This window comes from Cyprinodon tularosa, unplaced genomic scaffold, assembly GCF_016077235.1.
Source record: "Cyprinodon tularosa strain WSP-4 unplaced genomic scaffold, ASM1607723v1 ctg335, whole genome shotgun sequence".
In the NCBI taxonomy this organism is placed as follows: domain Eukaryota; kingdom Metazoa; phylum Chordata; class Actinopteri; order Cyprinodontiformes; family Cyprinodontidae; genus Cyprinodon; species Cyprinodon tularosa.
In genome coordinates, this window is record NW_024039047.1 from 85,614 (window position 1) to 113,125 (window position 27,512).

The 27,512-nt window shown below is 39.5% G+C and overlaps 2 protein-coding genes across 4 annotated transcripts in view; one reads left to right on the forward strand and one right to left on the reverse strand.

The window, feature by feature from the left end:
• The first annotated feature begins 50 nt into the window (after positions 1 to 50).
• Positions 51 to 26,141, forward strand: pknox1.1 (pbx/knotted 1 homeobox 1.1). Of its 2 annotated transcripts, none has more exons than XM_038294152.1 (11): positions 51 to 179; positions 1,477 to 1,580; positions 3,660 to 3,787; positions 3,999 to 4,170; positions 10,738 to 10,938; positions 11,088 to 11,205; positions 13,077 to 13,174; positions 18,610 to 18,738; positions 18,815 to 18,891; positions 22,278 to 22,444; positions 24,833 to 26,141. In XM_038294152.1, the coding sequence occupies exons 2-11, from the start codon at positions 1,530 to 1,532 to the stop codon at positions 25,012 to 25,014; spliced, it is 1,323 nt and encodes a 440-aa protein (XP_038150080.1). In that variant the 5' UTR covers positions 51 to 179; positions 1,477 to 1,529; the 3' UTR covers positions 25,015 to 26,141. The 2 variants fall into 2 exon arrangements, with proteins under 2 accessions (XP_038150080.1, XP_038150079.1); XM_038294151.1 differs by lacking the exon at positions 51 to 179 and adding an exon at positions 379 to 885.
• An 18-nt stretch (positions 26,142 to 26,159) lies between these two features.
• tmprss3a (transmembrane serine protease 3a) overlaps positions 26,160 to 27,512 on the reverse strand; it is a 41,767-nt gene continuing 40,414 nt past the window's right edge. For both annotated transcript variants that reach the window (XM_038294150.1, XM_038294149.1), the window contains exon 14: positions 26,160 to 26,512. In XM_038294150.1, coding sequence (XP_038150078.1) covers positions 26,450 to 26,512 — 63 coding nt within the window. In that variant the 3' untranslated portion in view covers positions 26,160 to 26,449. The remainder of the gene's footprint in view (positions 26,513 to 27,512) is intronic.

Below are 27,512 nucleotides of genomic sequence, written 5' to 3' on the forward strand. Positions count from 1 at the left end.
TACCCTTGTTTAAATGAAGCCAACCAGGACTCATGGCGACAGGACGTCATGTCTCCGCCCACTTTATACATATACATGAGCCTGGTTCAAGAACGTACCCTTGCGCGATGACGTAACACGACAACTGCGGGTCCCGATTGCTGCAACCGCTTGTCAGTGTGACGAAGATTGGCACTCAGGTAAGCTGTCACTCAAAATCCCTCTTTTTTTTCGTTCCCTATCAATCAAACAATCTAGGCCGCACGCTAAAATGCTCCAGGGCATGGAGCGTGAACCGAGGCATAAACAGTGGAGAGTGGTATATGAAAGGATGCCGAAGCGACAGAGCAGTTGGAAATATATATATGTATATGAGGGAGGGGGTCAAGTAATATGTCGGCGTTTTGGGGGCAGAGTAGGACTGAGCTTAAGCAAAGGGCCGGGGTTCCAGATGAGGCCCGGTAGTGTTAGCGCAGAGGGGAGGGTAGAAAAGACGGAGAGAAAGCAGCTGTCCTCGCATGATAGATTGACTGACGGGACGGATTTGAGCTTAAACTAAGATACCGTTGTGTTCTACCAACGTCTTCCGTATTGGTTAACAATAGACAGCTATCAAGCACTTCTTTTTCTAAATTAAAGCCTAAGTGAAACGGTTGTTATTACTTACATCGAATCAATCCGCAGCGGACTTATTGCTGCTTAGCAACGTTAGCATTCTTTTACTTTCCTAATAACGTGACGTGCTTCAATTCGGTGATAAGCACTTTCGAAGTTGGGTTCTTGATAAAACTATTCAATACATAGTCATCTGCAACTGCCTCTCCATATTTAGAATTAGCCGGATCAGAATGTTGTGCTGCATCAGATTTGTTATACAAGCTAAGGCTAACGGCGCTATCATTGAAGGCAAGCCGAAAAGCGGTTTTATTGAAACTTAGCAACTTTGGTTTTACATGTTGGGGGCCTCTATAAATTATAGTCTGTTCAAACGGTTGCAAATATTATTTTTTTTTCAATCCACTGTGTGCACAACATGGCTATAGCTAACACTGGCTAAAGGCTAATTCATGGTGGGTGTGTTAACAGCTGCGCGCATAGGCTAACTACACAGCTTTGTAGTACCAGCTGAAAAGTGAAGATAAACAGTTCTTTACGTCCCTTCTTAACATTTCATTGTATTATAGCTTGCCCTGGTGATCAGGAGAATTAATAAAGCTTTTTATTTTAGTTGAAATTGGTCGTTTTTTTAATCCGCAGTTTAAAAAACTGTTGCTATCTGAAAACGCTATATTACTTCATAAAGATTGGGGTCTCATTTTCTCTGGTATACCCAGGCTACTGAGAAACAAAATACAGTATTGTAATATCCTTCTTATTTTATTTTTTGGTATGACTATGACCTGGATGACTGAGAATCTTCACCAGGATATTGTACTTATTTCCACAATTTTTGTTTTGATTAAGTCAGCAGTTTAACTGAGCTCATGTGTTGTGTAGGTTGGCCATCTATACCTGGTTTCTATAATGCCCCAGTGCTGGCAGTGAACGTGATGGCAGCTCAGACGGTTTCCATAGACAAGTACCCAAAAGGGGAGCAGCAGGTGGGTACAAGAGTTCAAAGTCATAGGGAAGTCATATTGAAATTTCAAGTCATTCTGGCATTAACATGTACTCTAAGTTTGAAAATTTGTATAATAAAAAAAAAAAATCATTTCTGAAAATCAGTCTTCACCCCCCCGTTATTTTATGCAGGCCAGTTAGTTATGTCAGCTTGTACACCTAAATTCGGCCAATCATATATCAACGGTCATCTGTCAATCAACTTATTTCAGTCATAGCATCTCATTCATATGTCGCAGCTAATATACGCAGCGGTTTAAATAAAATATAAGGATCATTTACTAAATCATTGAGTTCCGTCCCAGTGTTAGGCTTAGAGCTAACAGAACTGGCAACTTTGCGAGGCAAGGGCTCAAACATGTACGGCTGTAAGCCTTCTACACCAAATGAAGCTTCTGCCACCCTGGCGTCCTCTTCTACAACTTCTTCATCCCCGCTTTCCTCCTCTAAATAAAAAAATTGGATGACGGAGGAGACTCATCCACGGCCTGCAACACAAAACTCTCCTCCTCTTGCATGTTTCCGCTGTCCGTAGTGTTCCTCGACTGTCGTTTCTAATTCACCAATTTAGTGCTACTTGGTCCCAATGTAAATTCCCATTGGGAACCTACTAGCACTAAGTTGCTAACTGGTTAGCAAAATGCTTCCAAGACACAGGCCACAATCAAAATTGCTTGCAAAAGTTATGCCACAACAATTCCACCCTCTTGATAAACTACCAATCACATTCACTTTCTTCACTCTTGGAAAGTAAGGCACAACTTTACACTTTTCCAAGAATTCAGAACTGTAACCGTTGGAACAGCTGCTTCCCTACGACTTTAAATACCATATTTAAACATTACCATTGGAAAAGCAGTTGACCAGACCATTAACATTGAACCATCCAGCAACCTTCTAAGGAGTTTGTTTAATTTTGCAAGTTAGTTGCTCCAATTTTATTAATAAGTGTATGAAGTAACTCAAGTAGTAGAATTCGTTCACCAGTTTAGACACCAGCGCTAACAACAATCAAAATCTTCTGGTTATTGACCAGCTTCCGGTATTTCTCCACCAGTTTTTTTGCCACGTCATCTATAGCAGTGAACTTCAACTCTTTCAGGTTTGAAAAGTCTGTTTGTCATCAGTCTGGGCCTATATTAGAAATCCTAAGGTTAAAACAAGCTTATAGTGATGTAGGGGTGGGCGATGTGGCAAAAACATATCCCAAGTTTTGAATCATAAAAATCCTGATTTTTATTATTATTATTATTATTGAGGACATTTTACAGGATTAGGCTATTGGCATAATCGGTTTTTAACTGGAAAAAAATATAGTACTTCAGTTTTAATTCCACATTGTAGTACCAATGTCCTCCCGGGTACCCTAAGCCTCTCCTCCACCTCTCTTTCCCTGGCAGAGATCCGATCTTCCATTCTTCAAACACGAATCATTAGTAGATTCATATTTGTCAAAATATTTAAAATTGCTTTCGGTTAATCATGTGTGAGAAACATCATAGTTTTGTGTTTATTCATTTTGTTTCTAAAACCTTTTTGAGAATAATCTATTTAAATATCATGATATGCTTCTTTTTTTTTAAATTCAGCATATTGTAAAAAAATAAATAACATAACCAAAAAACACTTGATGCTATGAAAAGACTATATTAGAAGTTAACTTTTGCATTAACTTTACAGCTCAAGGTCTCCATAGATTTTTCCTTTTACGTCTATTCATTTGTATGAAGTAGCTTCACCTCTGTCAGATGAATATTATTTTAAAGTGATTTGAATATATCTGAACCGTTCATTTGTAAACTTCTTGTTAGGCTCGAGGTCGTTGACCTGCTGGGAGGTCAACTAAACTTAAAATTCCAAATACATATATTCAGAATGTGAGGTTGTATGAAAAACACACAAAGAAATTAGGTGTGTGAAAATGACACTTTCTCAGTATCTCTTATTGAGATTGAGGCTCAGTATTGATCTCTGGCTGTTTTTTATAAAATGTCAGTTGTTTTTTCTCTTCCTTTCTCTGGTTCCTCTCTTTAACATTTCATTTTGCTTTATTATTACAGATGCAAAGCGTTGTAAAACTAGACTGTGACTCTGAGGTGAAGTTTGAAGGGACATTGGTTGAAGTGTCCAACCCAGTACCCACTGAACCACAGACACCCATGGATGCAGACAAGGCATCTATATATCGGTAGTGAGACTTTTTTCAGTGGAAGTATCGCCTCTCAGGGGTCATCCACATCGTTTATTGCTGCCTATTTCTGTTGTACCCAGAGTAAATGTCCCTGTAATACATCAAAGAGTGTAATTATTTGTACTATTGTAAATGTTTATTTTTTTGTTCCTTTTTTTCTCTTAAGCTACAATAAGACTGTGCTTTGTCATTGTACCTGTGTCCACAGACACCCCCTGTTCCCCTTGTTGGCTCTGCTTTTTGAGAAATGTGAGCAGTCCACACTCAGCTCTGAATGCATCACCTCTGCCAGCTTTGATGTGGACATTGAGAACTTCGTGCGCAGCCAAGAAAAAGAGGGTAAACCCTTCTTCAGCGAGGATCCTGAACTTGATAACTTGGTCAGTTTCATATTTCTTAAATATTAAATGGTTTTGACAGAAAGTCATATTATATAGTGAACTCCAGATATTTGTTGCATTGTAAGTAAAATACATAACATGATGGAGAGTTTACAGTAAGGTAAGATTTGTATTTTTTTTTATACATGTACGGTATAAGAAATCTAAATCAAATCAGCATTTCATGTGACCATCTTTCATCCTTCAAAAAGCATGGATTTCTAGATTAATTAAGGTGCACTTGCAGTTTTTAAAGACTCCATCTCCACATCTCTGACAGCTAACCACAGATTTTCTTATATATAGGCTTATGTATAGGCTTACCTAAATCCTTCTGTGTACCAAAAAAAAACTTAATAGTGTTCAGATTGGCGCTCTGTGGGGGTCTTGTTATTACTTTGTGGACTATTGTTCCTCTTGAAGGTATAACGTTCTTAATGACCATGGCTGAGTGTTAAGAGTTTGGGTCATTCTGCTAAATAATTTGGGTGCAATTATATACCTCCGTGATGGTAAGGCATTGTGGAATCAATATCATCCTGTATTTCTGAGCATTCAGCATGTCATTATTCCTAAACAAACCTTTAACTTGGATCCAATCAGTTAAGACTGCACAGAGTTTCGAAGGTTGCACAGTGCAATGCACATGTGATCTATTTTCTCAATGGTGTGAGTAAATAATCAAAAATAAACTTGGGACAAAAAAGGTTTTTGTGTCGCGGATAGTCTCCTTTTGGTTCATTAGAACACTGGGCCATTGTAGGAAATAAAATAACTAAAGTAAACCTCCTCCTTTTAAAGTACTGCTGGGAGCTTGGAGTGTTGCTAGATCACAAAAGCCCCATTTAAACTACCCTCTGAAAACCAGTTCGTGTCAAGCTTGAACCAAGCTTGGATCAGTTAACCGTGCCGAGCTTCGTTCCTTACGACCGTTTACAAATCACGCTAACATGGTTCCCAGTGTCGATCTACGGTACTACTGCTCTCTAGAGGTAAAAAAGCAAATCAACATGGCGGCACCCGTAATATTCAGGAAGTTTGGTTATAATTGTTATATTTTGTTGTTTGCGGATAGTCAGACAAAGAAGGCAGCCTTTGGTGAATTTACTTCACAGAGTCTGCCTTTCGGAAGTGAATACAACAACCGATAGTCTAATCAGGGCTTACAGATGCATGAAACAACAACGGAGGTTAAGGTTAGTAATGGTAAGATGAAGCCTCATCATGCTTTGAACCGTTTGGCCAAATTGCTTCAACGATCCCCACAGTTCATGAAGCTTCATGTGAACATGTCACCACCTACTGGTGAAGTGCATAACTACAGTTAGTAATATACTCCGTGAATTTTGTGCCCTGATTTTTCTCCAACTACATTATTTTTTCAAAGCTCAACAATACAAGTATAACAAAAAAAAATGTATTCTGAACAACATTCTAAAACATCCATCTCCACAGCTGCAGTGTTAATTTCGTCAGCTTTAGTCTTAGTCTTAGTCACAATGAAAAAAATCAATTTTAGTCTTAGTCATATTTAGTTATTGCCTTCCCGATTTAGTTTTAGTCTTAATCTAAATGACGAAAATCAATTTTAGTCTTAGTCCAGTTTTAGTCAACACTGTAAATAATAGAACTTCTCCACAGACTGCTTTTTTAAACATATATATCACACTGTACAGAATAAAACTTCACCACACACTGCTTCTCTTTTTCTCTATTTTATTTATATAACACTGTGCAGAATAAAACTTCACACACTGATTCTCTTTTTAACATATATCACACTGTAAACATTAAACCTTGCGAAGTTGAGCTATGAGTATAAGCCCTCTGCTACTACCGACTGAGCGGCACGAGGCACTGTGGGACAGGCGCCGTGTAGGGACAAATGGCGTAACAATGCGTAATCTTCTATGACGCTCAGGAAACACTTATATTAACAATTACAAATTAATCATAAACAATAACATTACATTTCTTAATGTCCATTCGTCAATGGATCGTAAATTTCGTCTGTCGTAGTCTCGTTGACGAAAATAATTTTTTGTTTTCGTCATATTTTTATTTTCTGGAATCTATTTTTTTGTTATCGTCTCGTCATAGTCACGGGAAAAAGGGGCGTTGACGAAATATCTTCGTCATCGTCATGGTTGACGAAATTAACACTGCACAGCTGTGCAGTTTGCTAACAGGCAAGTGACCACAAGTGTAACATACAAGTCTTACACAATAGCACAGGCGAATTAGGTGCCGTAGGAGATCTTAGAAAACGGTTCCAGCAAGCTATATTTTTGAAAATACACAACCATGCCTCTCCCTTCAGACCACCCCTTGAAACCACGCCTTCAAAATACATGAACGCGCATGCTGTCTTTCGAGGTGTTTGGATGTTTCCGAGATTAAGAACAAAACAAGCCGAGACCGAGTGCTTGTCACATGAGCTCACAACATCCTATCATTCACACCTAAAGCAGCAGAGGCAGCAAAATCAGTTAGTTTACATGCAAAGCAATTGTTGACGCACATTACGGCGCAGCAAAAGGTCCTGCCAGGGGTCTGGGCAGCAGGAGCAGCGCGTTGCTAATCTGGGAGCTGGCAGGGAGACAGATACAGCACTGATGATTCAGAGGGCTTTGATCAAACTTAAAATGCCGAAATCTGCTGGCAAAACATGTTATCTTTTATTAACCTGGTGTCTGCAGTTTGGATTACGTACATTAAAAACACCTTATGTCGGAGCCCCTAGTGGCTCTGACATATTTGAAGGCAAGATGGTAATCTGGATGAACTGAGTGCACTGACGAGGTTTTGAGGAGGATTTTATCTCTTCAAAATAGATTTAAACAACTTTTTACCCACTGATCACAGCAAATATAGCTGCCGTTGTTACAAAGAAAGGATAGGGTAGCTCAGCCCAACGCGCATCAAACCCACTTTTTCCACAGCGCAGCTAGAGCAGCAGAGATGCTTCAGAACTAAACTTGTAAAAGCATCAAAAATGAGGCAGCATGCTCATTTTTGATGCTCTTGCTGCTTTAGGTGTGAACTTAGCATAGTGGCTAGCTTCCAACCATGGTGTCCTGCATGAGTATTGGGGGGTCGATTCGTTCATATGTCTGGGTATGTGCACGGGGGCAAACAGATTGACGTGTCAAGAACCAGTAGTGGACCATGGACCGTGTTTTCTGATTGGTGGACATTACTCATTTATTTCACACTGTAAAGGGGACAATTTTTTTTGTTTCACGTCCAAACCGTCTATTCATTGCTTGCTATGCGGCTGTGGGGAGATCTTCAAGCCAAATGGTAAAAAATGCATCACAAAAGATCAACTACGGCACCTTTAAAGTGAAATACTTTCTACTGCAGAATGCACATTATTAAACAACACTTTTGGCAGCTGCAGTCTTGCGACCATCACCCCCTTTCGTGTCAGGCGCTGAGCACAAATAGGCTGCCATCAAGGACACATTGTCAGCTTCACTGGCTCCAGGATATGACAGCTGGACGGAATCTGAAAGGGGGGAAAAATATCACATTTTGCAAGTGTTCCGAATAAGAACAACATGGAGGGGCAATTATTTTTCGGCTGTGCACCATCCAATTCTAAGTGTCACAGGTAGCCTTCTGGTCAAAATTTTAAATGCTGCTGCACAAATAAATTGTTGGACACATGCGGCTGTAGATTTTTCATCGCCATTATTAGTCAGATTCTTTTTCTGATTGGTTGACTAGGAGTCAAAAGTAAGAATGTCAAAGATTCTGGGAAAATTGAAAGTTTAGAACCAGTTCATATTGATTGTCTATCCCCGATGCCCAACTCTACACATCATCATATCTTCAGCCCATTCAGCTTTTTTCCTACAGCCAAAGATTTCAAATGTTGACTAAGTCCTCAGCACCTTCTCCCATTTTTCTGCGTGCCCATTCTGTGTTCTACTGCAGTCATGCAGTCATGCATGATATGTGTACCACTGGTGGTACTATGCACTACCTGTAGCTTAGCCTTTTCCTTGTCAGAGGTATAGCGTTTAGCTTGCAACTCTTCCATACTCTACCCTAGTCTGCTTGGAAATATTTATTGCAGGGAGAGACCTTGCTGATGTAGTAAAATAACATTCTGTCTTCTTACTGTGCTCCTTAAAATATGACCTCTGACACAAAAATGTCTTGCGTTACCCCTATAGTAGAGTTTAGCTATTCTCCACCTATTGGTAAGCCTCCTACACAGCTCTTTTTTTTCAGGTATACCATATTTTCACGACCATAAGGCGCACCGTACTAAAAGGCGCACTCTCAGTTATGTGTCACATTTCTGTATTTAACACACACATAAGGCGCACCGGACTATAGGGCGCATTTTTTATATACAGGTACATGTCCTCTACTACCTTTAAATAGCTCTACTGCGTATTTAAAAATACAGCGGGGGCAAAACTGAGTATGACTGTGCTTTATTCATGTATTTATTACAAAGTATTAATCAAACCTGCGAGCTGGCCATGAGACAGACACATTGCAGATGACAGTGCGCTGTGATTACTCCTAAATTAACTTAAAATCCTAAAACCTGCCGACGGAATATGTTCGCTTTTATTGCCGGTATCCTGGTGCCTGCAGTTTAAATTATTTCGATGAAAAACACCTGCCAGCCGCCGCGGTGAGGCTGCTGTTGAATGGATTTCTGCTGTCGGTGCACCGCTGGTATGTGGGGGTCTGAGCGGCTCCGACAGAAATAGATAATCTGGATGAACTGACTGCAATTAAGTTTTCAGGTGGCCTTTCTCACTTAAAAACATATTAAAACTACTTTATTCCCACTGATCACAGCAAATATAGCTGCAAGATTTAGATTATTTAGATGAAAAAACACCTGCCAGCCACCACGCTGAAGAGGAGGAGACGCGCCCAGAGGCTGCTGTTGAATTAAGCTTTCAGGTAGAAAAATAGAGCGGGAGCAAAACTGAGTATGATTGTGCTTTATTAATGTATATATTACAAAGTATTAATCAAACCCATCAAAGTCATCATCCTCTGTTTCTGAATTAAACAGCTGCGCTAAATCAGACATGCCAATTTCCCCTTCTAGGCTGTCAGTCACTTTCCGTGCAGCGCGGCTCCTCAGAAATAATGCTGGCTTTTGCGAAAGCTTGAACAACAGAGGCAGCAGACACGTTAGTCCATCTACAATCCATCCGCAAACGGTGGCGTAACTTGCCCGGCGCTGCCTTCCACTTATCCTGAAACTGTGGTCTCCGTCTGTCATCCATCGCTCCCACGCCGCTCGCAGCCTTACTTTGATTGGCCGCTTCACACCGATGTCGAGCGGTTGAAGTTCCTTTGTCAGACCCCCCGGGATAACGGCGAGCACAGCGTTCATTTGATTCACCTTTTTTTTCACATCGGCTGTGAGATGGGCACGCAGCGATGGTGATGCGTGGAAAAAAGCACCTGGTCTCCTCACATACACCTGCCTTTCATCATCTCCTCATTCATCCAGCCTTTTTCATTTGTGTTAATATCATATGTCATCAGAGCGCTGTGTCTGTCTCGCTGTCAGCTCCCAGATCAGCTTCTCTGATTGGTTGATGCGGCGCGTCCAGCAGCAAAACTTCAATTTTTCCATCTCGAGCAGCAGCAGCGCGTTGGCGGTGCGTCAGATACTTGCATGTAAACTCGCTGCTTCTGCTGCACCTGCTGGGTCCGGTTCACACCGATGTCGAGTGGTTGAACAGCAAGCACAGCGTTAATTTTTTCCCCATGTTTTTCACATCAGCTGTGAGATGGGCACGCATGGAGTCACATATTAACAGCGATGGTGATGAGTGGAAAAAAAAACACCGGGTCTCCTTACATTCAGCCACTCTTTCATCATCTCCTCAATGAGGTGGTCTCAAAAGTCGCAGTTACAACACACATAAGGCGCACCGCACCAAAGGGCGCACCGCACATTTTGAGGGGAAAAAAAGACGTTTAAGTGTGCCTTATAGTCGTGAAAATACGGTAGGCTGTTTTCTACATGAGATAATAACCACTCACAACTGTCTGGTATAACTGATTGATCATACACCACTGTACAATCCCACAAAGTCCTTGACTTTTAGGCTATGTTCACACTGCAGGCCTTAATGGTACAATTTTAGTTTTTGAGGGGTTTTTTTGTCAAATATTTTACGTGGTTGTTTACATTTCCAAATATATGCGACTTATATGTGATCTCCTGTGTGAACTGAATTCATGCAACTTAAGCATCATTTATGTGCAGTTGATGATGCAGTGACGTCACAAGGAGCGAGCGTGCTGTGTTTACGGAAGTAAAAATGGATGGTAGTGCTGGAGCACATCTAGCACCTTTCATTTCTTTTCCAACCAGAGCCAAAACATTAACAAAGCAATATTTTCATAAAAATCAAAAATAATTGGCAGTTTTGTATTTTCAAAATCATTCTTAGTTGACAGTTGTTTTTTTCTTTGCCCACTGAACAAAGAGATTACCTCTGCAAAATTCATAGTAAATAAATATGATTCACTGTTTGTTCTATGAACTTTCTTTGCATTTTTTATGTTAAGATGGTGAAAGCCATTCAGGTTCTACGGATCCATTTGCTGGAGCTTGAGAAGGTGAGCGACCTGTGTAAGGACTTCTGCAGCCGATATATAGCCTGCCTCAAGACCAAGATGAATAGCGAGACCCTTCTGAGTGGAGACCCTGGAAGCCCTTACTCTCCTGTACAAGGCCAGGCACAGAACTTCTCCCCCACCAAGACTCAAGTATGTAGTTACCAAAACTCCAAATTTATATGGCTACAAAAGTAGCTGCAAATTTAATCATAAATCTTGACCAAGAATGTTTTTGAAGTTGCAAATAAAGGAGTCATTAGAGTGGAAATAATGCAATGTGTGAATGCTTTAATCTCCAGACTCCAAGTTCCATTTCGGGCACCATCAGTCCCCAGGGTCAAATTGTGGTGCCAGCTTCAGCCTTGCAACAAGGAAATGTTACTGTTACAGCTGTCAACCCCACCCAAGTAGTCACAGGTACAATTTTTTCTTGGTTATTGTAGTTAGTTCTGAGTATGCCAAATGAAGTACAATAATTCACAACCGATCTACAAGGAAATAAACAAAATGTGCAGATAAGATGAGAAAACCCCAAATGAGTAATACAATTCAATTTATTTACCTAGTGCCAATTCATAACAGATATAACACATAACACGTCATCTCAAAGGGCTTTATAGATTCAATTCAACCATCCTTCAACAGCTAACTTGGATGGACTTGGAGAGATACAACAGAAGAAACAGATTGTGGTATATAAGTATCGTTATACTTTCTTGGATTCATATTGAAAAATGTTTTTAATCTGTAAATATGCTTTATCTAGAACTCCCGAAGTGGTTTTCGCTTTCGCACCTTTTGTTATCTGATTATTAATAGATTTATTGAAATAGTAATCAAAAAATAACTGAGTTACTGCAAAATTTAATTTCCCTTTGGGATTAACAATGTTTATTTGAATTGAATTGAAAATTAATAAGCAAAATAGTCCTTATTTGCAGTTCTAATAAGAAGCAAGGGACGATTCCCCATAAAACAATACAGGCTTTAAAAAGTTAAAGAGATATTAAGTCCTTATGGTAAACTCAATAAGGAAGCTTATTAATTATCAAAGTGTTTTGATAATATATTTTAATAATATAAACATGATTTAATTTTTTCAATATTAGAATTTATTTTAAGACACAAAATGTATGAGATCTATAATTTCAAATCAACAAGATAGAGAGAACTATACATACACTACCGTTCAAAAGTTGAGGTTCACATTGAAATGTCCTTATTTTCGAAGGAAAAGCACTTTACTTTTCAATGGAGATAACTTTCAACTAGTCTTAACTATAAAGAAATGCACTCTATACATTGCTAATGTGGTAAATGACTATTCTAGCTGCAAATTTCTGTTTTTTGGTGCAATATCTACATAGGTGTATAGAGGCCCATTTCCAGCAACTACCACTCCAGTGTTCTAAAGGTACATTGTGTTTGCTCATTGGCTCAGAAGGCTAATTGATGATTAGAAAACCCTTGTGCAATCATGTTCACACATCTGAAAACAGTTTAGCTTGTTACAGAAGCTACAAAACTGACCTCCCTTTGAGCAGATTGAGTTTCTGGAGCATCACATTTGTGGGGTAAATTAAACGCTAAAATGGCCAGAAGAAGAGAACTTTCATCTGAAACTCGACAGTCTATTCTTGTTCTTGCACAAGAACACATTAGCATTAGCAATATATAGTGTATTTCTTTACAGTTAAGACTAGTTTAAAGTTATCTTCTTTAAAAAGTACAGTGATTTTCCTTCAAAAATAAGGACATTTCAATGTGACCCCAAACTTTTGTTGTTGTGTAGTTATTTTTGTTTTTAGATAAAAATATTACGTATTTTGATTTTTAGTATCTGTGTTTAGTTATAATCTCTTAACCTAATAAACTATTTTATAATGATTTATAATGATTATTAAGCCTACATTATTTTTAGCAATTAAAAAAGAAAACTGAGTAGAGAACTTTGAGTAGTTTTCTTTTCTACTCAAAGAAAACTTTGAGTAGAAAAGAGGGAAGCCAATGGTCCAGACCAGTCATTGATACATAAGCAACATAAACATGTTAGATCCTTATATATTGTTGCTCACTAAGATAATTAAAAAAAGGCTACTTCTAAGGTTTGTTTATATAATGTAATGTTTGAGTTTTTATGGTTTAATATTGTTAATGAAGGCTTTAGATTAATCTAAAAAAGTTACAGACAAATTTTTTTATAGTCAGTTTAAACAACCATATGAAGCACAGCGATTTCTGTAATAAACATGTTACTTTGAGTGCATATGGGTCTGTGTTTCTTTCAGGAAATACAGTTTACCAACCAGTAACAGTCGTCACCCCTCAGGGACAGGTGGTTACCCAGGCCCTTTCCCCTGGGACAATACGTGTCCAAAACAATCAGGTACAGCATCTTTGTTGTATTACTATGAACCAGCTCTAAATTCAAACTTCATTTTGGACATGACTACATTGCGGCTTGGCTTCAAAATTTATATCAAAACAGACTAGACTGGCAATGTTAAATAACCTTGATTTCTGGACACAATATACAAGTACTTGGGGTAAGCGTCAAGGATGGGTGGATGGATGGATGGATGGAAGGAAGGAAGGAAGGAAGGAAGGAAGGAAGGAAGGAAGGAAGGAAGGAAGGAAGGAAGGAAGGAAGGAAGGAAGGAAGGAAGGAAGGAAGGAAGGAAGGAAGGAAGGAAGGAAGGAAGGAAGGAAGGAAGGAAGGAAGGAAGGAAGATATTTGATGTGATATAGGTATCAGTTTTCAAAAAGGTCCAGCTTTGTTCAGTACTTTGGGACTACTTATTTAAAGATTGGTTTAGGTTTTTGTGGCCGCTACTTTGTAGTATATTTGAAAGTAGAAAGATAAGAAATGGTACTGAGAGAAAAAAACAGATGGAGAGAAATGTTGTAAAGATCAGTAGGTTTGGGACTAAAATCCACGATTTATTTTATTTACATTTTTCTTTTATTTCTTGGTTATGTACAGTGAGGAAAAAGAAAAGTATTTGAACATCCTGCTATTTTGCAAGTTCCCCCACTTAGAAATCATGGAGGGGTCTGAAATTGTCCTGTCCACTGTGAGAGAGAGGCTGTGTCCGAGAGTCCACCTCAACCGCTATATAGGGGACTATATAGTGGTTATGCCATTTTAGATGAGTTATGCCATTTTAGATGAGTTTCTGAATGTTTAGTGGATGAAAAAGTAGTTGACTCAAGATTTCCCACAATGCACCTTGAAAAGTAGTGGTCACCAATGGTCACTAGACTTGCAGATATATCCCAGTATGCTTTGCGGGGAGAGCTCTCCTCGCAAAGCATCATGGGATTTGTTGTCACAGCTGCCCGCTGTCGCTACGACAGCGGCAACAAATAACAAAGAAGGTGCAGGCACCGCGCCGGGAGGCAGAGTTACATAACCAACGGGGAGCGAAAAGTAGTGATCATCTGTCCGAATGGTCAGTTAACTGAGTTCACTATAAAGTCCACTATATAGTCCCTGCTCTATATAAGGATTTAGGGATTTAGTGGTTTAGGGCGGACGTTAAGACACAGACATAAAAAAAAAAATCCAGAAATCACAGTGTTTTTAAAGAACTTATTTGTATGATAAAGCTGTAAACAAGCATTTGAAGACCTGAGAAAATCAATATTAATATTTGGTAAAGTAGTCTTTGTTTGCAATTACAGTGGTCAAACATTTGCTTTAGTTTTTCACAAGGTTCGCACACACTGCAGGTGGGATTTTGGCCCACTGCTCCAAAATTTCTTCTCTAGATCAGTCAGGTTTCTTAGCTGTCACTGAGAAACACAGAGTTCGAGCTCCCTCCAATGATACTCTATTGGGTTTAGGTCTGGAGAAAAGCTAGGCCATGGCCGAACCTTGATATGCTTCTTCGGGAACCACAACTTGGTTATTCTGGCTGTGTGCTTCGGGTCATTGTCATGTTGGAAGACCAAGCCTTCAATGCTTTAACTGAGGGAAAGAAGTTGTTTCCCAAAATCCCGCAGTACATTTCCGTGGTCATCCTCTCCTTAATACGGTGCTGTCGCCCTGTCCCATGTGCAGAAAAACACCCCCAAAGCATGATGCTACCACCCCCACGCTTTACAGTAGGGATGGGGTTATTGGGATGGTACTCTTCATTCTTATTCCATCAAACATGGTTTGTGGAATTATGACCAAAAAGTTCTATTTTGGTCTCATTTGACCACATGACTTTCTCCCATGACTTCTTTGGATCATTCAAATGGTCATTGGCAAACTTCAGACGGGCCTTGACATCTGCTGGTTTAAGAAGGGGAACCTTCTGTGCCATGCATGATTTCAAACCATGACATCTTAGTGTATTACCAGCAGTAACCTTGGAAACTGTAGTCCCAGCTTTCAGGTCATTGACCAGCTCCTCTGGTGTAGTTGTGGACTGATTTCTCACCTTTCTTAGGATCATTGACACCCCACGAGGTGAGATCTTGAATGGAGCCCCAGTCCGAGGGTGGAAATTTTGAAGGCAGACTAACAGGTCTCTGAGGGTCAGAATTTTAGCTGATAGGTGTTCAAATACTTTTTTATCAGCCGTATCCAGAGGTGTCAAGTTACGAAGCACACTTTTTAGCTATCTCTACTTTACTCCATTACTTTTTTTGTTTCTTCTTCTGACTTCTACTTACAATAAAATTTTCACACAAGTATCTGTACTTTCTATTCCTTACATTTTTATGAATTTTTTTTTAGGAAACATTTTTTGTTATGTCTCTCACACTGGACATGCACCTACAATGACAATTTCACACCCTTCCATGATTTCAAAGTGGGAAAACTTGCAAAATAGCAGGGTGTTCAAATACTTATTTTTCTCACTATATGGAAAGGATCCTACAATATATACTGTAATGAAATGTCCCGATCTGCATTTTTCACCATTGTCCCGGTGTCCTACAAAATAAAACTATGTCCCACACTAACTGGGTCAGATTATGAAGAGTCCTTGAGATATTATTCAAGAGATGCTTTTAAATGTAAAATAACCAGAGCTGCAGTCACTGCCACTGAACCATGCTAGCTGTTATTAAAACACAAAGCAGCATCAGGCTATAATGTCAAACTGATTGACCATGCTCTTTAAACAGAACAGGATTTCATTATATACAAATATTAAAACAATGCTACTACAACAGAGACTGTGGAATGATTTATAACTGGATGAGGCCAGTAAAAGTTGATTTTCAGATACCGCCTTGTAAAGTTTAGCATGGTTTTTATTTCAAGATTATTTCATAAAGAGGGAAAGGCGATAAGCTTCGTTGTAAATCATAAGGAACCTTGTTTCATATTTGTTTTTTGAATCTAAAAGGATTGCTGTAATAATTTGTCTGTTTTTTGGTTACCCTGAGCTGCTATAATGGGTAAAGTACATTGTTTATTAAAATGATTTATTGATTATGTATGCCCAAGTGTGTCCCACCTGCTATATAAAACTGTTTCCAAACAGGATGAATCTGGCTGGTTAGCCTTATGATTAAGAAGTTTACATAATATTTTTCCTAAATTTCTTGAGATCCTACATGGATTTCTTTCTGCAAGTCAGAGCTACGTAAGCACACTTGCAAACTTATGCTAGATGAGAACTTATACATAAATTTTCGATCAGTTTATATTCTCTTCAAACAGGATAATCTTCCTTAATTTTTTTTATTAAAGCAATGGAGTAGACAAAAAGTTGTCTACAATAGATTGAATCCCTGGCAAACTTTAAATGGCAGTTTCTGTTACCAAGGGTGGCAGATTTTTTTTTTTTTTTTTTTTTTTTTTTTTTTTTTTTTTTTAGGTCTAAATATAACATTTATCTCCCATAGATAAAATTGTTATGTGGAAAATCTTTATTTTATTTTTTTATTTGTTTTTAATTACCTAAGAAGTAATGAAGGCCTTGGATTTAAAGTAGCGCACTTGCATCATTGGAAGGTTGCAAGTTCCCTGGTTCGAATCCCCACAGATTACACTGTGTGCAGAATTATTAGGCAAATGAGTATTTCGACCACATCATCCGTTTCATACATGTTGTCATACTCCAAGCTGTATAGGCTTGAAAGCCAGCTACTAATTAAGTAAATCAGGTGGTGTGCATCTCTGTAATGAGAAGGGGTATGGCGTAATGACATCAACACCCTATATAAGGTGTGATTATTTATTAGGCAACTTCCTTTCCTTTGGCAAAATAGGTCAGAAAAGAGATTTGACAGACTCTGAAAAGTCAAAAATTGTCAGATGTCTTTCAGAGGGGTGCAGCAGTTTGGAAATCGGCAAGCTTTTGAAGCAGGATCATCGCACAATCAAGCGGTTCATGGCAAATAGCCAACAGGATCGCAAGAAGCGTGTTGAAAAAAGAAGACTCAAAATAACTCCCCATGAATTGAGAAGGATCAAGCGTGAAGCTGCCAGGAAGCAATTAGCCACCAGTTGTGCCATATTTCAGAGCTGCAACATGTCTGGAGCGCCAAGAAGCACAAGGTGCTCAATACTCAAGGACCTGGCCAAGTTAAGGAAATCCGAAAAAGGCCACCTTTGAACAAGACACACAAGATAAAACGTCAAGATTGAGCCAAGAAATATCTGAAGACGGATTTCTCCAAGGTGTTTTCGTCTGATGAAATGAGAGTGAATCTTGATGGGCCAGATGCATGGATGGGCACAAGGCTGGATCAGTATAGGGCAGCAAATTCCTTATCGACTCAGACACCAGCAAGGTGGAGGTGGGGTAGTGGTATGGGCTGGTATCATCAATGATGAGCTTGTAGGACCTTTTTGGGTTGATGGAGTCAAGATCAACTCCCAGACCTACTTCTAGTTTCTGGAAGACACCTTCAAACAGTGGTACAAGAAGAAGTTTCCATCATTCAAGAAAAAACATGATATTCTTGCAGGACAATGCTCCACCACACACATAAAAATACACCGCAGCATGGTTGGCCAGAAAAAGTCTAAAAGGAGAAAAAATCCATGGCCCCCTTGTTCACCTGATCTGAACCGCATTCTCCATCTACGGGATCTTCAGGGAGAGAAAATAGTCCACCTCCCTAAACAGTGTCTTGGAGGCTGTAGTGGCTGCTGCACGAAATGTGGATCGCAAACAGATCAAGACACTGACAGAATCTATGGATGGAAGGCTTTTGAGCTTCATTGTGAAGGTGGATATATTGGTCACCGATTTTTTTTTTTTTTTTTTTTTTGAATGTCACAAATGTTTATTTCTGAATTTTGAGTTGTTATATTGGTTTACCTGGTGAAAATAAATAAGTGAGATGGGTATATATATTTGTTTTTTATTACGTTGCCTAAAAATTCTGCACAGTAATATTTACCTACACACACAGACATCCTCATACAATGACCAAATCTAAAAAAAAAAACAAAACACTATTTATTGTGTGTGAATAACAAGAGACTACAACAAAAACAAAAATATGAAACTTTGATATTAAGGAGTCTTTTGGGTTGATTGAAAACACAATTGTGGCCCAATAATAAAAATAATCTTCAAAAATAAAGCTTGCCTAATAATTCTGCACACAGTGTACTATTCTGTGTCCCTAAGCAAGACTCTTTTATACCCATAATAGTCACCGGACTCCAACTCCAACTGCTTCTTAAAGAAATTGTCAAATTCAGTGGACAATTTCATTGGGAGAGAGTACAGAGTTGCAATAACAAATATTTCTGTTAATAATCAGTTAATATATTTATTGTATTTTGGTTTCTCTCAGTACTCTTTTTGTTTTCTTGAAAATAGAGAATGTGTTGAAATTCTTAAGTGCTTGTGTGCTTAGCTTCAGCTGCAGTTTCACCAGGATTTGAACCTCTTTAATCACGAGGACAACTCGACAAAGAATAAACGGGGCGTTCTTCCCAAACATGCCACCAATGTCATGCGTTCTTGGCTGTTTCAACATATTGGGGTGAGTAGATAAATAATCTTTGTACATAAATGCGTCATACCTTGTATTTATGGATTTTCTATTTTTCCTTATATAGCATCCCTATCCAACAGAAGATGAAAAGAAACACATTGCCAGTCAAACAAATCTGACTCTCCTCCAAGTCAACAACTGGTAAGTTTTTCTTGAATTGTTTTTCTGAAACAAACTAAATCAATCTGAATTCCCTCAAAATTCATATCATGTACAGCATAAACACAGCATACAAAACCAAAAGTGACATATTTTAAATCAATAGCAAAGCAAGGTTTGAAAGAGAGAAATGTATACATTTTTATTTTGTTTTAAAAAATGGCAGGCTACTGGCATCTCTTTTAAAAGATGAACAATCGCTTTCAAAAATTTCTACTGTGGCTGTTTAGTCTCCGTCATGTAATGGCTAAATCACTATGCTCTATATAAGTTATGATAATTCCTGTTCTAATTAGCCTTTTGGCTACATGGAAGAATTTTTTTTTTTCCACAGTACACATTTTAATTGCCTCAATTAAAAAAATTATTGATATTTATAAATTTATTTGGAATATGCACAGTACCGTATTTTCACAACCATAAGGTGCACCGTACTAAAAGGCGCAGTCTCAGTTATGTGTGCCATTTCTGTATTTAACACACACATAAGGCGCACCGGACTATAGGGCGCATTTTTTATATACAGGTACATGTCCTCTACTACCTTTAAATACCTCTTCTGCGTATTTAAAAATACAGTGGGCCCAAAACTGAGTATGATTGTGCTTTATTCATGTATTTATTACAAAGTATTAATCAAACCTGGGAGCTGGCCGTGAGACAGACACATCGCAGATGACACAGCGCTGTGGTCACTCCTAAATTAACTTAATCCTGAAACCTGCCGACGGAATATGTTCGCTTTTATTACCGGTGTCCTGGTGCCTGCAGTTTAAATTATTTAGATGAAAAACACCTGCCAGCCACCGCGGTGAACCCGGCGGCTGTCCAGCCTAGAGGCTGCTGATGAAGGGATTTCTACTGTCGGTGCACCGCTGGTATGTCAGGGTCTGAGCGCCTCCGACAGAAATAGATAATCTGGATGAACTGACTGCAATTATTAAGTTTTCAGGTGGACTTTCTCACTTAAAAACATATTACTACTTTATTCCCACTGATCACAGCAAATATAGCTGCAAGATTTAGATTATTTAGATGAAAAACACCTGCCAGCCACCGCGGTGAACCCGGAGGAGACCCGGCCCAGAGGCTGCTGTTGAATTAAGTTTTCAGGTAGAAAAATAGAGCGGGAGCAAAACTGAGTATGTTTGTGCTTTATTAATGTATTAATTACAAAGTATTATTCAAACCCATCAAAGTCATCATCCTCTGTTTCTGAATTGAACAGCTGCGCTAAATCAGACATGCCAATTTCCCCTTCTTCGCTGTCAGAGTCACTTTCCGTGCCGGGCGGCTCCTCAGAAATAATGCCTGCTTTTGCGAAAGCTTGAACAACAGAGCCAGCAGACAGGTTAGCCCAAGCATCAACAATCCATCCGCAAATGGTGGCGTAACTTGCCCGGCGCTGCCTTCCACTTATCGTGAAACTGTGGTCACCGTCGGTCATCCATCTCTCCCACGCCGCTCGCAGGCTTACTTTGAACGGCCGGTTCACACCGATGTCAAGCGGTGAAAGTTCCTTTGTCAGACCCACGAGATAACGGCGAGCACAGCGTTTCTTTTTTTTCACCATGTTTTTCACATCAGCTGTGAGATGGGCATGCATGGAGTCACATATTAAAAGCGATGGTGATGCGTGGAAAAAACCACCTGGTCTCCTCACATACACCTGCCTCAGCCACGCTTTCATCATCTCCTCATCCATCCAGCCCTTTCATTTGCTTTAATATCATATGTCATCAGAGCGATGTGTCGTCTCACAGCCAGCTTCCAGATCAGCTTCTCTGATTCGTTGATGCGGCGCTTTCCAGCAGCAAAACTTAAATTTTTCCATCTCTAGCAGCAGCAGCGAGTTGGCAGCGCACTCCCGACGCGCTGCGCCTGCTGCTCAAAACGTGCTGCGGGACATTTTGCTGCGTCTATACGCTCGTCAACCGTTGACTTTGCATGTAAACTCGCTGCTTCTGCTGCACCTGCTGCGTCCGGTTCACAGCGAGCACAGCATTAATTTGTTTCACCATGTTTTTCACATCATCTGTGAGATGGGCACGCATGGAGTCAGATTAACAGCGATGGTGTGGTGATGAGTGGAAAAAAAACCACCTGGTCTCCTTACATTCACCTCCCTCAGCCACTCTTTCATCATCTCCTCAATGAGGTGGTCTCAAAAGTTGCAGTTGCAACACACATAGGGCGCACCGCACCAAAGGGCGCACCGCACATTTTGAGGGAAAAAAAAGACGTTTATGTGCGCCTTATAGTCGTGAGTATACGGTAATCTTAAGGGTTACTTAAAGGCAATCCGAGTAACTTTTGGCAATTACGGGTGCTAGTGTCGCAGTAAACAAACAGTCAGCCGGCCAGCCTCCCGTGTCTTCTCTGCTCTCACACAGCTGACTCTGATTGCTGACAAACAGGCTTTTGCTGAACTGCAATTATCAGAATCAGCTGTGCTGAAGGAGGGATAAATCTAAAACTTGCGGGACAGCAGCTCTCGAGGACTGACTTTGGGCATGCTTGCTAGCTTTACACATGTAAAAACAGCTGCTTTGCCCATGAAAGCAGTATCATGGGCATAAAAGATTATCACTACCATATTCTACTGGTTTTGTTTTATGAAAAGTGGGAATCGGTGGTTTGCACGGAATGACTGAGATTTACACATTTAGGCTGTGCGGTTGTTAGCTTGTGCTTGTAGCCTGCTAGCTTTCTCTGATAGTATTTTGCTTCTGCTAAGCATTAAAAAATCTAAAGCTATAAAAATTCAAAGCTATTTGACTGTATACTAGGAGCAAAGTGTTAACTTATCAATCTAATAATAAAGTTCAGAAAAGAGAATCTGTTTTACATCCGGCTTCTTCTTACAGCCTGCGCCAACGAACAAACTCCTTTCCAAGATGGACTCTGTTTTTCCTCACACACGATCCCCTTCATGCTTTCTCTTTTTACCCTCCTCAGAAAGTTTAAACTTTTTCCTTGCCTCAGCCATGACTAGTAGTTGAGCAAGCAGAAAAATACTAGAGCAAAAGCCTGAGCTCCTTGGCTGTATGAGAGCCGCTGGCCATAAAGCAATACTTTCTTCCAGGTCACATGACCTGTCTAATGACAGTACGTCAACTCCCAAGTTACACAATCGGTATTTCAAGAGGGGAGCCCCACTCGTAGCATTGATAGTGTCAATCACTGTATATTAGCCTGAGGAACATAAATGGTAAATGGCCTGTACTTATATAACATATATAACATATAACATATGCTTCAACTATGTAGCTCACAAAGTAAGTGGTGTGTCTTGAACTTTTGCTATGTCTGCTTCATATGTGCAAAATCTAATCATACAACCCCCCCAAAACTTTGGCTGTTTGTAGGTTCATAAATGCACGGAGACGGATCTTGCAGCCAATGTTGGATGCTAGTTCTTCTGAGACCCCCAAAACCAAGAAGAAAACGCCCCAAAACCGGCCGCTGCAGCGCTTCTGGCCTGACTCCATTGCTGCTGGAGGGGGGACTCATCAGCAAGTTACCATGCCTGATGGTAAGAGCAGCAGCCTCCTGCTTAAATCCGGGTTCTAGGGAAAGGTCCTGTCAATTATATACATGCCTGGCCAAAAAAAAAGTCGCCACCTGGATTCAACTAAGCAAATAGGTACAAGCCTCCTATTGGATAATTACTGCATGGGCAATTATCTTTCAGCTGGCAATAAGTTATTTAACCCCAACTGGTGCAATGACTTGCTTCTCATTTCCTAAACAACCATGTCCAAAGACACATCCCGTGGTCGTGGACAAGATGTTAGTCTGTTGGAGAAGGGTCAAATCATTGGCATGCATCAAGCAGAGAAAACATCTAAAGAGATTGTAGAAACTACTAAAATTGGGTTAAGAACTGTCCAACGCATTATTAAAAACTGGAAAGATAGTGGGGACCCATTATCTTCAAGGAAGAAATGTGGTTGGAAAAAAATCCTAAATGATTGTGATCGGCGATCACTTAAACATGTGGTGAGATCAAATCGAAGAAAAACAGCAGTAGAACTCAGGGCTATACTGAAAGTAAGCATTTCCACGGGCACAATGTAAAGGGAACTCAAGGGATTGGGACTGAACAGCTGTGTAGCCATAAGAAAACCACTAATCAGTGAGGCTAACCGAAAAAAAAGGCTTCAATTTGCTAGGGAGCATAAAGATTGGACTGTGGAGCAATGGAAGAAGGTCCTATGGTCTGATGAGTCCAGATTTACCCTGTTCCAGAATGATGGGCGAATCAGGGTAAGAAGAGAGGCAAGTGAAGTGAAGTACCCACCATGCCTAGTGCCTACTGTACAAGCCTGTGGGGGCGGTGTTATAATCTGGGGTTGCTGCAGTTGGTCAGGTCTAGGTTCAGCAACAGTATGTGCTCAGAGAATGCGGTCAACTGACTACCTGAATATACTGAATGACCAGGTTATTCCATCAATGGACTTTTTCTTCCCTAATGACACAGGCATATTCCAAGATGACAATGCCAGGATTCATCAGGCTCAAATTGTGAAAGACTGGTTCAGGGAGCATGACACGTCCTTTTCACACATGGATTGGCCACCACAGACCCCAGACCTCAACCCCATTGAGAATCTTTGGGATGTGCTAGAGAGGGCTTTGCGTAGCGGTCAGACTCTACCATCATCAATGCAAGATCTTGGTGAAAAATTACACTGGATGGAAATAAATCTTTTGACATTGCAGAAGCTTATCGAAACAATACCACAGCGAATGCGTGCCTTAATCAAAGCTAAAGGCGGTCCAACAAAGTATTAGAGTGAATTACCTTTTTTTTTGGCCAGGCAGTGTATTTGAAGTTCTTAAAAAAAGGTAGCTTTAACTCAGCTACAGGTAAAATACTTTTTTTTTTTTTTTTGCTTTTTATTCCAACTGTAGAGATTGAAATATCGAGGCAAAAATGAAATTGGTATGTATTATGAGAATAGAACAGCTAAAAAAAGGATCAAATTGTGAGAAAGTAGTGATTTTCTTTTTCTACTGCAAAATGTGTAAGCTGAAGATAATGGCTTTGAAGGTTTCAAAAATAAATTTTGTGTTTAAGAGGCAAAGACCTCAAGTTTCTGGATGTTGTGAGGTTGTTGTAGCTGACTTTTTCAACGTAGTGTGGCATTTTAAATGTATATCCCTTTATTCTCCCACAATAGGGAAATTAGCTATCTGCATTTAATGCATTCCCCTTTGGGGCTGCCATTGTGTGGTGCCCGGGGAGCAGTGTGGGGTTAAGGGTTTTGCTCGGGAACCCAGAGTGCTGGATGTGGGTATTGAACATGGTACTTGCAACCTTCTCAGAGCACAAGCGCACTGCTATAACCACTAGGCCAATACTCCCCCTTGTGCCCCTGGACTTTGTTTAAATTGAAAATATCTTCAGATACAGTTCATATGAGAACATATATCTTAATGTAACATTTTAAGTGAGCTTGTCAATAGGGATGCTTGTGAACTAGGATTATTTTTGTAATTATTTAAAACAATAAGTAGAGTAAGAATGGTAAGCTAAGAGTCAATTTGAAATGGATTTAAATTCAGTTAAGTTTAGTGATAACTGAGAGGAACAGGATGACACAAAACAGAAATTAAGACAAGCATTAGATCAAAATGGTACCACACAACACTCTTGATTTGATTAATTTGATGACGACCCGTATAAAGATAAGAGATTCTTTAAGCTGCTGCATCCCATTTGACAGATATGCTTGTAAGCATATCTTAAGAGCATTCCCAAATTCATCCTTTGTCAACATTATTTTCTCTATCTTCCATGTTGTTTAACAAAAGCTCATCTACTTGTTTTCAGCAAGTTAGATGAGGGGGTTTGTTGCGAGCCGAAGCGGTTGTTCACGATGTAGTTAAGGCCAATCTTTTACATGCTTCTTTTCAGGTACAATGGTGACTATGAACATGGAGGGTCTGCAGAGCCTTACATCAGATGGAGCCACACTCGCAGTGCAGCAGGTTATGTTAGCAGGCCACAGTGAAGACGAGTCGGGTGATAGTGGGGAAGATGATGACGATGCTGATATGACCGGGCTGGGCCTGGACAACAGCGACTCATTGCAGTAAATGCTTACACACTGATCTACACATACTCAAAAGGGATGTGTATTTGCAGACACATTGGGTTTACATCGAGCACAAAAGCACAGTATGTCCATGAACATTCCTGTGCTCTTCCAGCTGACCTCCAATCTGTGCTGCATGTGTGTAATCAGGAGTTTCACTTCAGAAACTGTTTTTTTTAACAATTTTATTTGTGTAGGCGAGTGCACTTTTTTTTGTATATTTAAGCTGAAAAGATTAAATCAAACAGAAAATGTGTGTTAAAAACACAAACAAGTTTGTAAACTTCATTAAGTGTTTTGTTTTGGTTTTTGTTTAATTTGGTCTTTGTCTCCAGCTGAATTCTGATTTGTTTTTTGGATGCCAATATGTAGAAATTGTATATGTAATGGTTTGAATTCATTCTTTGCATGCTTGTGTTACAAGTAGACGTATGCATTCTTCCTCACTAACTCTCACCTGGTTGAGTTGGGAAAGGAAAATCGTAGATATGCTTATTTTTCTAAACAAACATAAAACTAGTGTTTTTCTTTTTCCCATTTCTTTGTTTTGTAAGGAATATTTATGTAAAAATTCCTAAAGAAAAACAACTGCCCTTTTTTTAGGGTTATGTATGAAGAAAAGAAACTGAATGCTGATGAAAATTACAATTCAAATTGGTTTTAAACTCAAGAGTAACATGGCCTTATGGGATCCTTTCTAGAAAATGTCTTGCCAAGAAGCACAAACAATTTCTACTATTGAGAAAATAGATTTAAAACACTAAACTGCAGAACAGAGTTGTAAAAAGATTGAAGAGTTTGTGTGCTGCAGCCTAATTATCTGAAGAAGTAATCTTGCATAATAACTTGACTTGTGCTCATGTTTTTTCTTTTAATCGCTCCACATGTATACTATGCATATGTCATTTCACAGTAGTAACCTTGGCATGACTTTGTCAAATGCACAATCAAGAACATTATGCTTACATCACAATCACTCGGTCCGAGACTAAAACATGTATAGACACGATCCAATCCACACTGGATCGCACCAACAAGGACCATTGGACATTTTCTATTCATTGAGCTTTTATTTCTTTGTTGTTTCTATTACATAGACATTGGACTTTCAGTGTTTGTACCCATTAACGGGAGCCGCCCATCGCACACTTTTGCAGTAAACAAGAAGTTTTATTCAAGTTAAGATTACTCCACAATTCAGGTGCCTCTTCTCAAATTCATGGTAAAAATTGCATTGGACAATAGTTGCAGTGATTTAGTTTATATCAGTCTTGTTAGTTGGACACTTGGCTAAGTCTGAGAGAGCTGGTCTGTCATTTCGGTTTGTTCATCATACTCTTGTCTGTTTTGCCTTAGAGCTTTCTATTTTGGAATAAACGATTCCCATATCTTTCTGGTGATCTTTCTTTGTTCAGCTTGAAGCAGATATTTGTATATCAATCATTCTTAATATTCATTTTTCTGTTGTCAGAGTTAATAGACCTCAAGACCTCTTCTCCCTGCAAAGAAGAAACAGAGTTCATTATTCCGCCCTTGGTTATATTTCAGATTAGTTCAGACATTTTCAAGACTGCAAAAAGTAACCTAGGTTTTGTTATGACTAACATTCAACTAACTTTTAATGTAGTAGGCTATTGATATTTGATAGAGAAGAAACAATATCATACAAAATGAAATACATGAATAAATGATTGAGTCTTTTGGAAGTTTACCAGAAGATTATGAGTATATAAAATAACTAGAACTTGACATTAAAGTTGATTGATAGGTCATTCAAATCAAGGGTAAAATTATTTATCATTACCATAGTTGAATGACTATGACTTTAATTTGCTTACCAGGGTTCTTAGTATTTTACATAAAAGGTTGGACAAGTTTAAAGGCTTAATGCATTTAAGGTATCCTTTAAAATAGCAGCAGATAAATGTGAATAAACCTTGTAGCAAAGATAAAGTGCAGTCAAAAGTGAAGTTTCACTCAGTTATTTGGGGGAAATGATTGACTCAGGAATGCACTAAACTGTGATGAAGCTGAAAGAGAGTGGGTTAGCTTAGCTGGACCCAGGATGTCCGGCTTGGGCAGGTCCAGCCGACGCAAATGAATGTTAGGCTCAAAACTTGGGTGTTACAATTTGGCCAGACAGGAGTTAGCTGGGAGCTAATAATACTAGCCAGTCAACTGTAGCAGTCGCTCCAGAAACAGATGGTAGACATCCCAAGTTCCAGAAACTCATTTCAGGGAGATGGTTATACCCCTGTCACAACCCCACCCCCCCATAAAAAAAAAAAAACGCCCCACCCCCTGGGGACAACAGACACAAAACAGAACAGTATTGATCTTATTTTTAATACTTTCAAAACTTTCAATCTTGAACATCAGTTCTGCTTTCTTTTTTTCATGGGACTTCAGCATACAGTGCACCTCGCCACGGTGTTCTCATTCCTCACCATGGCCGGTTCTTGACAGGGGCCAACGGGGGTCGGTGCCCCTATAGATCAT

Bases quoted from the DNA above. Each gene is read 5' to 3' on its own strand.
- pknox1.1 (XM_038294151.1), top strand. From the start codon at position 828: ATGTTGTGCTGCATCAGATTTGTTATACAAGCTAAGGCTAACGGCGCT. The intron at 3,788-3,998 runs GTAGTGAGACTT...CTGTGTCCACAG, and splicing joins GACAAGGCATCTATATATCG to ACACCCCCTGTTCCCCTTGT. The intron at 4,171-10,737 runs GTCAGTTTCATA...TTTTATGTTAAG, and splicing joins ATCCTGAACTTGATAACTTG to ATGGTGAAAGCCATTCAGGT.